This window comes from Salvelinus alpinus, chromosome 14 (assembly GCF_045679555.1).
Source record: "Salvelinus alpinus chromosome 14, SLU_Salpinus.1, whole genome shotgun sequence".
Taxonomy (NCBI): Eukaryota; Metazoa; Chordata; class Actinopteri; order Salmoniformes; family Salmonidae; genus Salvelinus; species Salvelinus alpinus.
In genome coordinates, this window is record NC_092099.1 from 53,407,982 (window position 1) to 53,422,771 (window position 14,790).

The window sequence follows — 14,790 nt, forward strand, 5'->3', positions numbered from 1 at the left end:
TCCTCTCCTCCCCTCCTCTTTTTTCCTCCCCTACACTTCCTGAGGGAGATCAATAGATTAGTTATGTTATTAAGACTCTGGCTATCACATGACTCAGTACTTAGCTCCATCACTGAAACGCTTAGTCATCCCCTCCATTTAGAGTGTAGTGAGTGACTTCCTCCCTCCCTTGCCCTCACCATCAACGTCCCTGTGACGCCCTTTAGCCTCCACGGTAATGACAGAGGGGACACGCGTTACGTCATCATGGTGACGAGGATAGGTGGCGCTGTCATTCTATTATGGTCTGTCTGGATGGGTCACCACTCCACTTCCCCTGTCCCCAACCCTACTAATTTCTAATCTCCTGCCCCCTTTCCTTCTAATAACTCCAGCATCGCGACATGAGTAACAGACTCACAGCGGCTGGTTGGCGCCATCAGAGCCCCAGTCGCACTCAGACATCATGTGGCCTGTGGTGTGATCACCAGACCCAGCGAGGGCAGGCAAAGGGCTGCTGGTATTCTCTGCATTGTATGGCAAGGAGCGAGGTAACTCTTGTGCTCGTGTAATCCATTAGTCGTTCTCTTGGTGACTCATCAATCCTTGCCTGTTCTGGAAGCTGCCTTAAACGCCGGTGACAAACCATCAGTGGAGTTGTCTCCCCCCGCCTCCGACCGCCTCCGACTGTATTTCTTCATGACAGATGAGCGATAAGGCGGACAGGGGACTGTAAATTAAAGGGTGGAGGTGTTTCCACACACATACAAACACACACTTTCCACAGGAGGCACTGACGGAGGGAACATCAATCAGATGGAGTATAATTTATGACTGTGTCATTCAGTTGAGCTCATCTTGCTGTGAGACTGTCATCCCTGAGGATGTATGTCACTTTAGTGACCGAGGACCCCAGGAGTGACAAGAACTAATGTTCCTTTAATCCACCTTGATAACACAGACAGGGTTGGGAGACAGGGTTTTATATGTATTGATAATACAGGCAGGGTTGGGAGCCAGGGTTTAATATGTATTGATAATACAGGCAGGGTTGGGAGCCAGGGTTTAACATGTATTGATAATACAGGCAGGGTTGGGGGCCAGGGTTTAATATGTATTGATAATACAGGCAGGGTTGGGGGCCAGGGTTTAATATGTATTGATAATACAGGCAGGGTTGGGGGCCAGGGTTTAATATGTATTCATAATACAGGCAGGGTTGGGAGCCAGGGTTTAACATGTATTGATAATACAGGCAGGGTTGGGAGCCAGGGTTTAATATGTATTGATAATACAGGCAGGGTTGGGAGCCAGGGTTTAACATGTATTGATAATACAGGCAGGGTTGGGAGCCAGGGTTTAATATGTATTGATAATACAGGCAGGGTTGGGAGCCAGGGTTTAACATGTATTGATAATACAGGCAGGGTTGGGAGCCAGGGTTTAATATGTATTGATAATACAGGCAGGGTTGGGAGCCAGGGTTTAACATGTATTGATAATACAGGCAGGGTTGGGAGCCAGGGTTTAACATGTATTGATAATACAGGCAGGGTTGGGAGCCAGGGTTTAACATGTATTGATAATACAGGCAGGGTTGGGAGCCAGGGTTTAACATGTATTGATAATACAGGCAGGGTTGGGAGCCAGGGTTTAACATGTATTGATAATACAGGCAGGGTTGGGAGCCAGGGTTTAACATGTATTGATAATACAGGCAGGGTTGGGAGCCAGGGTTTAACATGTATTGATAATACAGGCAGGGTTGGGAGCCAGGGTTTAACATGTATTGATAATACAGGCAGGTTTGGGGGCCAGGGTTTAATATGTATTCATAATACAGGCAGGGTTGGGGGCCAGGGTTTAATATGTATTCATAATACAGGCAGGTTTGGGAGCCAGGGTTTAATATGTATTGATAATACAGGCAGGGTTGGGAGCCAGGGTTTAATATGTATTGATAATACAGGCAGGGTTGGGAGCCAGGGTTTAATATGTATTGATAATACAGGCAGGGTTGGGGGCCAGGGTTTGCTGTGCTGACGTGGTGGAGTGTGGTGGTTTGCCCTGTGCTCTGGTGAGAGGTTTTCTGTAATAGATATAGTGAAGTTTTTTAATGCAACATTGTTTTTATTCTTTCTCATGGCTTTATTGGCTCAGGTAGTGTGGCCTCTCCCCCTCAACCTGATCTTTCACCCCCATCATAAACTTTACCCTCATCCTGACCTTTTACCCCCAACATAACCTCTCTCTGTCATGACTGCATGTGCCAGACATGCATTCAAAGCTGTCCAATTTTAACCATAAATATATCCAAATGGTGAGTATGATGACACGCCTCGCTAGCGTGTACACATTCTTTTTACCCTCTTGATGTGTTGGCATTGGTTCCACAATGGATTTGATTGATTTGTCAAGGCCATCAATGCTAGCAGGGAGATGTAGACAGCTTGATGGAGACATTCCAGAAATGCCTATCTAACCCTTGTGGGTGCTCTTATTGCAGACAAGCATGTCTTTCTCACCACATGACCTTATGACTCTTATTTGTTTTGGGGAATTTGTTTTTGGAAAGTGTGCATTTTTCTCAAAATCTGCTGTAAAGTAAATGAAGTGAATCTTGTGGTAGCTTCACCAAATAAGGAGAAGAGAGGAGGAGTGATATGAATGATGGTTCCGCAGGTCTGGCCTGCCAGCTCTCACTCTCTCTCTCTCTCTCTCTCTCTCTCTCTCTCTCTCTCTCTCTCTCTCTCTCTACCGCTTACTACTGCTGCCAGCCCCGTGTCAACTTATTACCCCCCCACTATGATGTAACCCCATGTCTCCTTCTTACCCCCCCACTATGATGTAACCCCATGTCTCCTTTTTACCCCCCCACTATGATGTAACCCCATGTCTCCTTCCTACCCCCCCACTATGATGTAACCCCATGTCTCCTTTATACCCCCCCAATATGATGTAACCCCATGTCTCCTTCTTACCCCCCCACTATTGATGTAACCCCATGTTCCCAGCTTACCCCCCCCCCAATATGATGTAACCCCATGTCTCCTTTATACCCCCCCAATATGATGTAATCCCATGTCTCCTTCTTACCCCCCCACTATGATTTAACCCCATGTCTCCTTTTTACCCCCCCCACTATGATGTAACCCCATGTCTCCTTCTTACCCCCCCCCCCCCCACTATGATGTAACCCCATGTTCCCAGCTTACCCACCCCACTATGATGTAACCCCATGTCTCCTTTATACCCCCCCACTATGATGTAACCCCATGTCTCCTTTTTACCCCCCCAATATGATGTAACCCGATGTCTCCTTCTTACCCCCCCACTATGATGTAACCCCATGTCTCCTTTTTACCCCCCCACTATGATTTAACCCCATGACTCCTTTTTACCCCCCCCCCCACATTGATGTAACCCCATGTCTCCTTTTTACCCCCCCACTATGATGTAACCCGATGTCTCCTTCATACCCCCCCACTATGATGTAACCCCATGTCTCCTTTTTACCCCCCCACTATGATTTAACCCCATGTCTCCTTTTTACCCCCCCCCCCCACATTGATGTAACCCGATGTCTCCTTCTTACCCCCCCACTATGATGTAACCCCATGTCTCCTTTTTACCCCCCCCCCCCCCACATTGATGTAACCCGATGTCTCCTTCTTACCCCCCCACTATGATGTAACCCCGTGTCTCCTTTTTACCCCCCCACTATGATTTAACCCCATGTCTCCTTTTTACCCCCCCCCCCACTATGATGTAACCCCATGTCTCCTTTTTACCCCCCCACTATGATGTAACCCCATGTCTCCTTCTTCCCCCCCCCACTATGATGTAACCCCATGTCTCCTTCTTACCCCCCCCCCCCCCCCCCACTATGATGTAACTCCTTGTCTCCTTCCTACCCCCCCACTATGATGTAACCCCATGTCTCCTTTATACCCCCCCAATATGATGTAACCCCATGTCTCCTTCTTACCCCCCCACTATTGATGTAACCCCATGTTCCCAGCTTACCCCCCCCCCCCCAATATGATGTAACCCCATGTCTCCTTTATACCCCCCCAATATGATGTAAGCCCATGTCTCCTTCTTACCCCCCCACTATGATTTAACCCCATGTCTCCTTTTTACCCCCCCCCACTATGATGTAACCCCATGTCTCCTTCTTACCCCCCCCCCCCCCCCACTATGATGTAACCCCATGTTCCCAGCTTACCCACCCCACTATGATGTAACCCCATGTCTCCTTTATACCCCCCCACTATGATGTAACCCCATGTCTCCTTTTTACCCCCCCCAATATGATGTAACCCAATGTCTCCTTCTTACCCCCCCACTATGATGTAACCCCATGTCTCCTTTTTACCCCCCCACTATGATTTAACCCCATGTCTCCTTTTTACCCCCCCCCACATTGATGTAACCCCATGTCTCCTTTTACCCCCCCACTATGATGTAACCCGATGTCTCCTTCATACCCCCCCACTATGATGTAACCCCATGTCTCCTTTTTACCGCCCCACTATGATTTAACCCCATGTCTCCTTTTTACCCCCCCCCACATTGATGTAACCCCATGTCTCCTTTTACCCCCCCACTATGATGTAACCCGATGTCTCCTTCATACCCCCCCACATTGATGTAACCCCATGTCTCCTTTTTACCCCTCCACTATGATTTAACCCCATGTCTCCTTTTTACCCCCCCCCCCCCACATTGATGTAACCCGATGTCTCCTTCTTACCCCCCCACTATGATGTAACCCCATGTCTCCTTTTTACCCCCCCCCCCCCCACATTGATGTAACCCGATGTCTCCTTCTTACCCCCCCACTATGATGTAACCCCGTGTCTCCTTTTTACCCCCCAACTATGATTTAACCCCATGTCTCCTTTTTACCCCCCCCCCACATTGATGTAACCCCATGTCTCCTTTTTACCCCCCCACTATGATGTAGCCCCTTGTCTCCTTCTTACCCCCCCACTATGATGTAACCCCATGTCTCCTTCTTACCCCCCCACTATGATGTAACCCCATGTCTCCTTCTTACCCCCCCACTATGATGTAACCCCATGTCTCCTTCTTACCCCCCCCACTATGATGTAACCCCATGTCTCCTTCTTACCCCCCCCCCCCCACTATGATGTAACCCCATGTCTCCTTCTTACCCCCCCCCCCACTATGATGTAACCCCATGTCTCCTTCTTACCCCCCCCCCCCCACTATGATGTAACCCCATGTCTCCTTCTTACCCCCCCACTATGATGTAACCCCATGTCTCCTTCCTACCCCCCCACTATGATGTAACCCCATGTCTCCTTCTTACCCCCCCACTATGATGTAACCCCATGTCTCCTTCTCTCCCTTTCTCCCCCCTCCCCACTGTCAAACAGAAGCAAGATGTTCTCAACCAAGTAAGCCACAGCCCCTGTTGGGGGTCTGCATGGTCTGTGGTTTCTGTGTCTTACTCTACAGACTGCATGTAACATACTGAACCCTGTATCATCAGAGACACCAACCCAACCCGCTGTCACCACCAGTCAGAGGGCACAGGTCAAAGATTAGGGGTCAGGTCCAGTGCTGATTTTTGTGTCTAACATAATGCATGTAACATACATAACTCTATTCCATCAGAGACGTTTGTAACATGACGTACTACGGTACCAATAATGCTCTCTCACCCAGTCAAAGGTCAGGGTTCAGGTCCAGTGCTTTTGTATGCCAGCTATGCTTCTTTCTGATGCTCAACTTACCAACATGTAACAACAGTGTATCCATAATTCAGGAATGTTGTGTCTATTTTTTTTTTCAACGGCATAGCTAATGGCACCGATCACTGTGTGAATGCCAGTTCAGACAACCTCATGCTGTTTCTGTAAAGGTATCTTGCCTGAGGAATCTCTGTCAGGCATTTTACTGTGTCTGCCTGCTGATGAAGTGACTCAGGATTGTTTCTGTGTACTGTCTGTTTCACTCACATTAAACTTTTAAAGGCTGGCTAAAATGTCAGCCTACCATCCAACTGGTTTATGTTTCTCCAAATTAATGATTTCCTGACTCTTCTCAGCCGTATGGTTTTATTCAGAGTCCCAAAAGCGATAAATGTTATCGTCATGCTCTTTAGAGAGGTGATTGAATATGACATACTAATCTCAAATGCAATACTGCAGATCATCAGTAAAACTCTCAGCATTACAATTCAGGAAAACACATTTTCTAAAGGTTTCATTCCTCTTATATACTGAAACTGATTTTCAGCATTATGCCTCCTACTGGGCACACACTGGTTGAATCAACATTGTTTCCAGGTCATTTCAATGAAATTACGTTGAACCAATGTGGAATCGACGTTGAATTGACGTCTGTGCTCAGTAGGCTCTTTTATTTCTACTGTAGAAGTATGTGGTTAACAACACTTCACATGGTTTTTGCCATCACACATAAATCCAGTGAACAAATTAGAAAATGGGAGGCAAAAATAAGTAAGGTGATAGTACCTTTTATCCCTTGGTGGTGTCCCTTCTTTCTGCTGGCCAGACCCTCTCTTGTTTACTCTAGTAACAACAAAGGTACCTGACTTCTCTTGTCTATCTCTCCATCCCCTCCATCCATCCGTGTGTCTGCAGCCCATAGACTACCAGGGTTTCCAGCTTTTCATGGCCACCTACCTGGAGAACGACATCCCTGAGGAGCTGTGTCAGCACTTATTCACCTCCTTCAAGAGCAAGACAGGGGGCTGCTCTCCTGAGATGCCCCGAGCAGGAGTAGGACTCCTGGGTAAGTAGTGTCCTACCTCACCCTGCTGGTCACTCATTCTGGCTACACTGTTTTTCTTGTCTTCAGTTTTTGGGAAAAATATCTGCTTTTATTGGACAAGTTGAGGTATTACCTTCCTGTTTTAACATGTTTCATAATGTTTTATCCCTACTAAACATGATCAGGGTAGATATCAACAGTGTCTTTCCTGGCTCTCAGTAGTAGTTGCATTTGAACTGGGGTTGATTGAGTATCTGGTTCTTGTTGAATGAATGGATGGAGTTATGCTAAATTGTTGGTACAGATGATGAATCTTAATTTGATCACAATTTTCCTGCACTACAGGACATGCAGATGAGCTTTGTGATTTATATATATTAATTGAAATCCACACTAACTAACACACAGTTGGAGGATTTGCTGTGACGATATAGGTCAAATTAACATCCTACATTTGTATACTACTGTATGCATGGGCCAAATTAGATTCCCTCTCAGGTTAACCCTAGTCTCAGAGAGCATTTCCTTCTGATTTGCAACTGAAAAAAAAATTCTCAAAGACTTTCCATACACACAATGCAAACACGGCCCATCTGCTGCTGTACTTTCCATGGCAGATCCTTCAGGAACACACACACCATGCCTGTGTTCCATTTTATTAGATTGATTCATCAGACGATGGTGCTGGAATGGTCACAGACACGGACATCTTTAGGGTGGTTTACTTCCACTCTCCCTCACTACTGAGCAGCTGAACACTTGGGGACAGATTGGAGGATTCTAACCCCTCTCCAAAAGCAATGCAGCCTACACTGCCATCTGGTGTTTAGTCTCTCAACTTACCTCTGTAAGGATGTACAGCATACCCATGTGAGACATGCGGGTCAAATAGATACACATTAACCCAACTGATGTCTGTTTCCCTGAAGACTTGTTTTTGTAGAATGTGTGTCTTTCTCCCTTTCTTTCTCTCTCTCTCTCTCTCTCTCTCTCTCTCTCTCTCTCTCTCTCTCTCTCTCTCTCTCTCTCTCTCTCTCTCTCTCTCTCTCTCTCTCTCTCTCTCTCTCTCTCTCTCTCTCTCTCTGTCTCTGTTGTTGACTCTCTCTCTTTCTCCTTCTCTTTCTCCTTCTCTCTCTCCTTCTCTCTCTCTTTCTCTCAATTCAAGGGCTTTATTGGCATGGACATATGTTAACATTGCCAAAGCAAGTGTAGTAGCGCTGACTCTCTTTCTCCTTTTCTCTCTCTCTCTCTCTCTCTGTCTCTGTCGTTGACTCTCTGTCTCTGTCTCTCTCTTGCTCTCTCTCTCTCTCTCTCTCTCTCTCTCTCTCTCTCTCTCTCTCTCTCTCTCTCTCTCTCTCTCTCTCTTTCTCTCTCTCTCTCTCTCGTCACATCATGGATTTATTATTCAGGACAAGAGAAGCTTGTGTTGCCTTAACTGAATCAATCTCATAGTCCCCAACCAAAACAGACAGGGGGAAATAAGTCTGCCTAGTGTATTGTTGACACCCTTCTTCCCTCCTCTGTCATGACAGAAGGTCTGTTTTGTTGTGTGTTGGACAGGCATGGGCCACAGTCTAGATTGATGTTCTGCTTTCCAAACAGACTATCCATCTCTCTTTCATGCCTTTCATGACTTCCTGTCCTGCTCATTGGCCTACAGCATCAGTAGAGAATGTTACTCTACGGCCAAAAGGAATCTGCATCTTTGATGATCCTCATTACAATAGCAATGCATCGGTTTGAACAGTGTGTTGTTGTTGTTTTCTACGGTAGCGTAATTTGTCTCTAGTCATTGAAGCACTAGTCTGCTCCTTTAGACCATCTCAACCTCTTTGCTTTTTTATATTGCTTCATTCTCTTCTCTTTAAATTGTCACCAGATTGACTATGTTTTTACAGAAAGGCCTATAAGCTAACTAGATTTTTACGACATTTTATTATGGAGTTTTATTGAGTTGGAAATGTATTGAATTTTCCCCTTTAACAGAGTCTATATTACACTCCGTCTCCTTCCCCTCTAACAGAGTCTATATCACACTCCTTCTCCTTCCCCTTTAACCTTTCTAGCGCAGGCGTTCCGCTATTGACACACCTCGACAACATCCGGAGAAATTGCAGAGTGCGAAATTCAAATGACAGAAATATAAATTTTTAACATTCATGAAAATACAAGTGTTATACATCAAAATAAAGCTTAACTTCTTGTTAATCCAGCCGCTGTGTCAGATTTCAAAAAGGCTTCGCGACAAAAGCACACTATGCGATTATCTGAGGACAGCACCCCGCATACAAAAGCATGAAAAACATATTTCAACCAGGCAGGTGCGCCACAAAAGTCAGAAATAGCGATATAATAAATGCCTTACCTTTGAAGATCTTCTTCTGTTGGCACTCCAAAAGGTCCCAGCTACATCACAAATGGTCCTTTTGTTCGATAATGTCCTTCTATATATCCCCAAAAACTCAGTTTAGCTGGCACGCTTCATTCAATAATCCACCGGTTTCCCTCCTTCAAAATGCATACAAAATTAATCCCAAACGTTACAAATAAACTTATCCAAACAAGTCAAACAACGTTTATAATCAAACCTAAGGTACCCTAATACGTAAATAAATGATACAATTTAAGACGGAGAATCGTTAATGTCTTTACCGGAGATAAACAACAAAGAACGCGCTCTCATCCACGCGCATGAAAACACAACAGCCAAAATGGGAGCCACTTAGAAAAACTACAAATTCTATCTCAATTTTTGGGCACGCTTTTCATCCGGACGTCAAAATACTGCCCCCTAGCCCAAAGAGGTTTTTCACAGAGTTTATATCACACTCCTTCTCCTTCCTCTTTAACAGAGTCTATATCACACTCCTTCTCCTTCTGCATTAACAGTACAGTATATCACACTCCTTCTCCTTCCCCTTTAACAGAGTCTATATCACACTCATTCTCCTTCCCTTTTAACAGAGTCTATATCACACTCATTCTCCTTCCCTTTTAACAGAGTCTATATCACACTCCTTCTCCTTCCCCTTTAACAGAGTCTATATCATACTCCTTCTCCTTCTGCTTTAACAGTCTACAGTATATCACACTCCTTCTCCTTCCCCTTTAACAGAGTCTATATCACACTCCTTCTCCTTCCTCTTTAACAGAGTCTATATCACACTCCTTCTCCTTCTGCTTTAACAGTACAGTATATCACACTCCTTCTCCTTCCCCTTTAACAGAGTCTATATCACACTCCTTCTCCTTCCCCTTTAACAGAGTCTATATCACACTCCTTCTCCTTCTGCTTTAACAGTCTACAGTATATCACACTCCTTCTCCTTCCCCTTTAACAGAGTCTATATCACACTCCTTCTCCTTCTGCTTTAACAGTCTACAGTATATCACACTCCTTCTAGTGCATTTCTCTCACCTCTCACCTCTCACTTTCTCTGTCTTGCTTTTCTTTCCATGCTGTGTCTGCAGAGCCACGTTCCATTGATGCAGGCATCTCCATACAGACTGAAGTGGCCTGTGCCCCCATAACAGGTACCACTACCACTGCAGAACAACAGGACAATGTTTAGATATCCCTAATAAGACCCGTGGTCCAGCTACTGTAACCATCTTGCTCACCAGTGTTTGGTTGTGACTTGTGATCAGTGTTTTCGAGCAGGTGACATGTGGTAGTAATACTGTGTACCGTGGCGCAGTGGATTTGCGTTTCTTGAAAACTGTTTTTTTTGTATGTGGAATATACAGTGCATTTAGAATGTATTCAGACCCCTTGACCTTTTCCACATTTTGTTACGTTACAGCCTTACTCTAAAAATGATTAAAATATTTTTTTCTTCATCAATCTACACACCACGCCCCATAATGACAGTGAAAACAGGTTTTTAGACATTTTTGCACATGTATTAAAAATAAAAAACAGAAATACCTTAGTTACATAAGTATTCAGACCCTTTGTTATGAGACTCGACATTGAGCTCAGGTGCATTCTGTTTCCATTGATCATCCGTGAGATGTTTCTACAACTTGATTGGAGTCCACCTGTGGTAAATTCAATTGATTGGACATGATTTGGAAAGGCACACACCTGTCTATATAAAGTCCCACAGTTGACAGTGCATGTCAGAGCAAAAACCAAGCCATGAGGTCAAAGGAATTGTCCGTAGAGCTCCGAGATAGGATTGTGTCAAGGCACAGATCTGGGGAAGGGTACCAAAAAATGTATGCAGCATTGAAGGTCCCCAAGAGCACAGTGGCCTCCATCATTCTTAAATAGAAGAAGTTTGGAACCACCAAGACTCTTCCTAGAGCTGGCCGCCCGGCCAAACTGAGCAATCGGGGGAGAAGGGCCTTGGTCAGGGAGGTGACCAAGAACCCGATGGTCACTCTGACAGAGCTCCAGAGTTCCTCTGTGGAGATGAGAGAACCTTCCAGAAGGACAACCATCTCTGCAGCACTCCACCAATCAGGCTTTTATGGTAGAGTGGCCAGACGGAAGCCACTCCTCAGTAAAAGGCACATGACATCCCACTTGGAGTTTGCCAAAAAGGCACCTTAAGGACTCTTAGACCATGAGAAACAAAATTCTCTGGTCTGATGAAACCTAGATTGAACTTGGACCTGGATGCCAAGCGTCACGTCTGGAGGAAACCTGGCACCATTCCTACAGTGAAACATGGTGGTGGCAGCATCAAGCTGTGGGGATGTTTTTCAGTGGCAGGGACTGGGAGACTAGTCAGGATCGAGGGAAAGATGAACGGAGCAAAGTACAAAGAGATCCTTGATGAAAACCTGCTCCAGAGTGATCAGTACCACAGACTTAGGCGAAGGTTCACCTTCCAACAGGACAACGACCCTAAGCACACAGCCAAAACAACGCAAAAGTGGCTTTGGGACAAGTCTCTGAATGTCCTTGAGTGGCCCAGCCAGAGCCCGGACTTAAACCCGATCGAACATCTCAGGAGAGACCTGAAAATAACTGTGCATTGACGCTCCCCATCCAACCTGACAGCGCTTGAGAGGATCTGCAGAGTAGAATGGGAGAAACTCCCCAAATACAAGTGTGTCAAGCTTGTAGCGTCATATCCAAGAAGACTCGAGGCTGTAATCGCTGCCAAAGGTGCTTCAACAAAGTACAGAATAAAAGGTCTGAATACTTATGTGAATGTAATATTTCCGTTTTTAATTTTGTATCAATTTGAATTTTTTTTATAAAAACCTGTTTTTGCTTCGTCATGATGGGGTATTGCTGAGGAAAACAAAATATTTAATCGATTTCAGAATAAGGCTTTCACGTAACAAAATGTGGAAAAAGTCAAGGGATCAGAGTACTTTCAGCCAAGTAAAGGCCCCCCCTGCAAAACCTTCCCCCAACCCGGACGACACTGGGCCAATTGTGCACCGTCCTATGGGACTCCCGGCCACGGTCGGTTGTGGCACAACCCGGGTCTGTTGTAACGCATCTAGCACTGCGATGTAGTGTCTTAGAGTGCTGCACCACCGGGGAGGCCTCCCTATTCTGTTTTGTCTTTCCTGAATTCCTCTTTTCTCCCGCCTCTCTGTCTTCTAGGAATGAATGGAAAGAGCATCCTGACAGCCATGGGTCGACCCACGCCGGAGCCTTCCACTATGATGGCCTCATGTTCAGGTGCCATATCCACCTCTCCCTGCTCCTCCCATTGCTCCTCACAGCGCTCTGGGACGGGGGCACACGCGCCTGGGGGGTCCTACCGCTCACCTGCCTGCACCCAGGTCAAACCCTCCACATGCAGCAGTAGTAACACCCTGACCCCCAACCCAGCCAAGTCCCCAGCCTCCCCTCGCCTCTCCCCAGGTAAACACCTTGTTCAGGTGCTGTAGGAACTTATACTGTTTTACTGGAAAAGTTGTGACGCAGGCTGTGTTAGACTGCTGTATTAGACTGCCGTATTAGACCTCCGTACTAGATCGCCGTATTAGACTATGGATTCCAATGATATCAATGTTACTGCACTGTCATGCCTGGGACATTACTAATGCCACAGCAAATAACTCCCTCTACAAATTCTACTGATTTTCACTCACAGCAATGAATTTTAGCAGTTTGATAAAGTGTGGCTATAATGTCTGAGCTGTGGCCATTGGTGTCTGTTAGTTCAATACTTTGAAAAGCAAACACATTTTTAATTTTTTTATTTCATTTAACCTTTATTTAACCTCTTATGGCTGAGATCGGCTAAGATCCCGTTAACGGGATCGATTTGACAACAGCCAGTGAAAGTGCAGAGCGCCAAATTCAAACAGAAATCTCATAATTAAAATTCCTCAAACATACAAGTATTTCATACCATTTTAAAGATAAACTTGTTGTTAATCCCACCACAGTGTCCGATTTCAAAAAGGCTTTATGACGAAAGCACACCAAACGATTATGTTAGGTCAGTACCTAGTCACGGAAAAACACAGCCATTTTTCCAGCCAAAGAGAGGAATCACAAAAAGCAGAAATAGAGATAAAATGAATCACTAACCTTTGATGATCTTCATCAGATGACACTCATAGTACTTTATGTTACACAATACATGTATGTTTTGTTCGATAAAGTTCATATCTATATCTAAAAATCTCAGTTTACATTGGCGCGTTACGTTCAGTAATGTTTTGCTTCCAAAACATCCGGTGATTTTGCAGAGAGCCACATCAATTTACAGAAATACTAATCATAAATGTTGATGAAAATACAAGTGTTATGCATGGAACTTTAGATTAACTTCTTCTTGCAACCGCTGTGTAAGATTTCAAAAAAGCTTTACCGAAAAAGCACACCATGCAATAATCTGAGTACAGCGCTCAGAGACCAAAACAAGCCATACAGATACCCGCCATGTTGTGGAGTCAACAGAAGTCAGAAAGAGCATTATAAATATTCACTTACCTTTGATGATCTTCATCAGAATGCACTCCCAGGAATCCCAGTTCCACAATAAATGTTTGTTTTGTTCACTAAAGTCCATCATTTATGTCCAAATACCTCCTTTTTGTTCGCGTGTTGAGTTCACAAATCCAAACTCACGACGCGTGGGCAAGTCCAGACAAAGGTTCAGACGAAAAGTTCAAAAAGTTATATTACAGTCCGTAGAAACATGTCAAACGATGTATAGAATCAACCTTTAGGATGTTTTTAACATAAATCTTCAATAATGTTCCAACCAGAGAATTCCTTTGTCTTTAGAATTGCAATGGAACGCAGGTCGCTCTCACGTGAGCGTGCGTGATCAGCTCATGCCACTCTAGCAGACCCCTGACTCAATCAGCTCTCCTTCCCCCCTCATTCACAGTAGCATCAAACAAGGTTCTAAAGACTGTTGACCTCTAGTGGAAGCCTTAGGAAGTGCAATATGACCCCATAGACACTGTATATTCGATAGGCAATGACTTGAAAAATTAGATTTCCCACTTCCTGGTTGGATTTTTTCTCAGGTTTTTGCCTGCCATATGAGTTATGTTATACTCACAGACATCATTCAGTTTTAGAAACTTCAGAGTGTTTTCTATCCAAATCTACTAATAATATGCATATATTAGCAAGTAGCAGGCAGTTTACTCTGGGCACCTTATTCATCCAAGCTACTCAATACTGCCCCCAGCCATAAGTCAGTTAAGAACTAATTCTTATTTACAATGACGGCCTACACCAGCCAAACCCGGACGACGCTGGGCCAATTGTGCGCCGCACTATGGGACACTCAATCACCGCCAGTTGTGATATGTAGGGCATGTGTACTGATAGCTACATCAGCTTTACCAGCTTTACACAGATATGAGATTAATTAAATTTGTTTTACATGTGTACATCACATCATATCAACATATCAATATCAACATATCAATATCAACATACTAATATCAATATCACCATATCAATATCACCAGATCAATATCACCACATCCATATCAATTTCACCATATCAATATCACCTTATCAATATCACCATATTAATATCAATATCGCCATATCAATATCACCATATCAATATCAATATCACCATATTAATATCACCTTAT

At 44.7% G+C, this 14,790-nt stretch overlaps 1 protein-coding gene across 3 annotated transcripts in view; it reads left to right on the top strand.

Annotated features, from left to right (window-relative positions):
- The window catches only part of LOC139539090 (diacylglycerol kinase beta-like), a 144,336-nt gene that overhangs the window by 35,587 nt on the left and 93,959 nt on the right, over window positions 1–14,790 (top strand). Inside the window, exons 4-7 of one of the 3 annotated variants that reach the window (XM_071341834.1) lie at window positions 5,385–5,405; window positions 6,618–6,768; window positions 10,219–10,281; window positions 12,317–12,580. In XM_071341834.1, coding sequence (XP_071197935.1) covers window positions 5,385–5,405; window positions 6,618–6,768; window positions 10,219–10,281; window positions 12,317–12,580 — 499 coding nt within the window. The remainder of the gene's footprint in view (window positions 1–5,384; window positions 5,406–6,617; window positions 6,769–10,218; window positions 10,282–12,316; window positions 12,581–14,790) is intronic. The other 2 variants (XM_071341836.1, XM_071341835.1) reach the window with 2 other exon arrangements.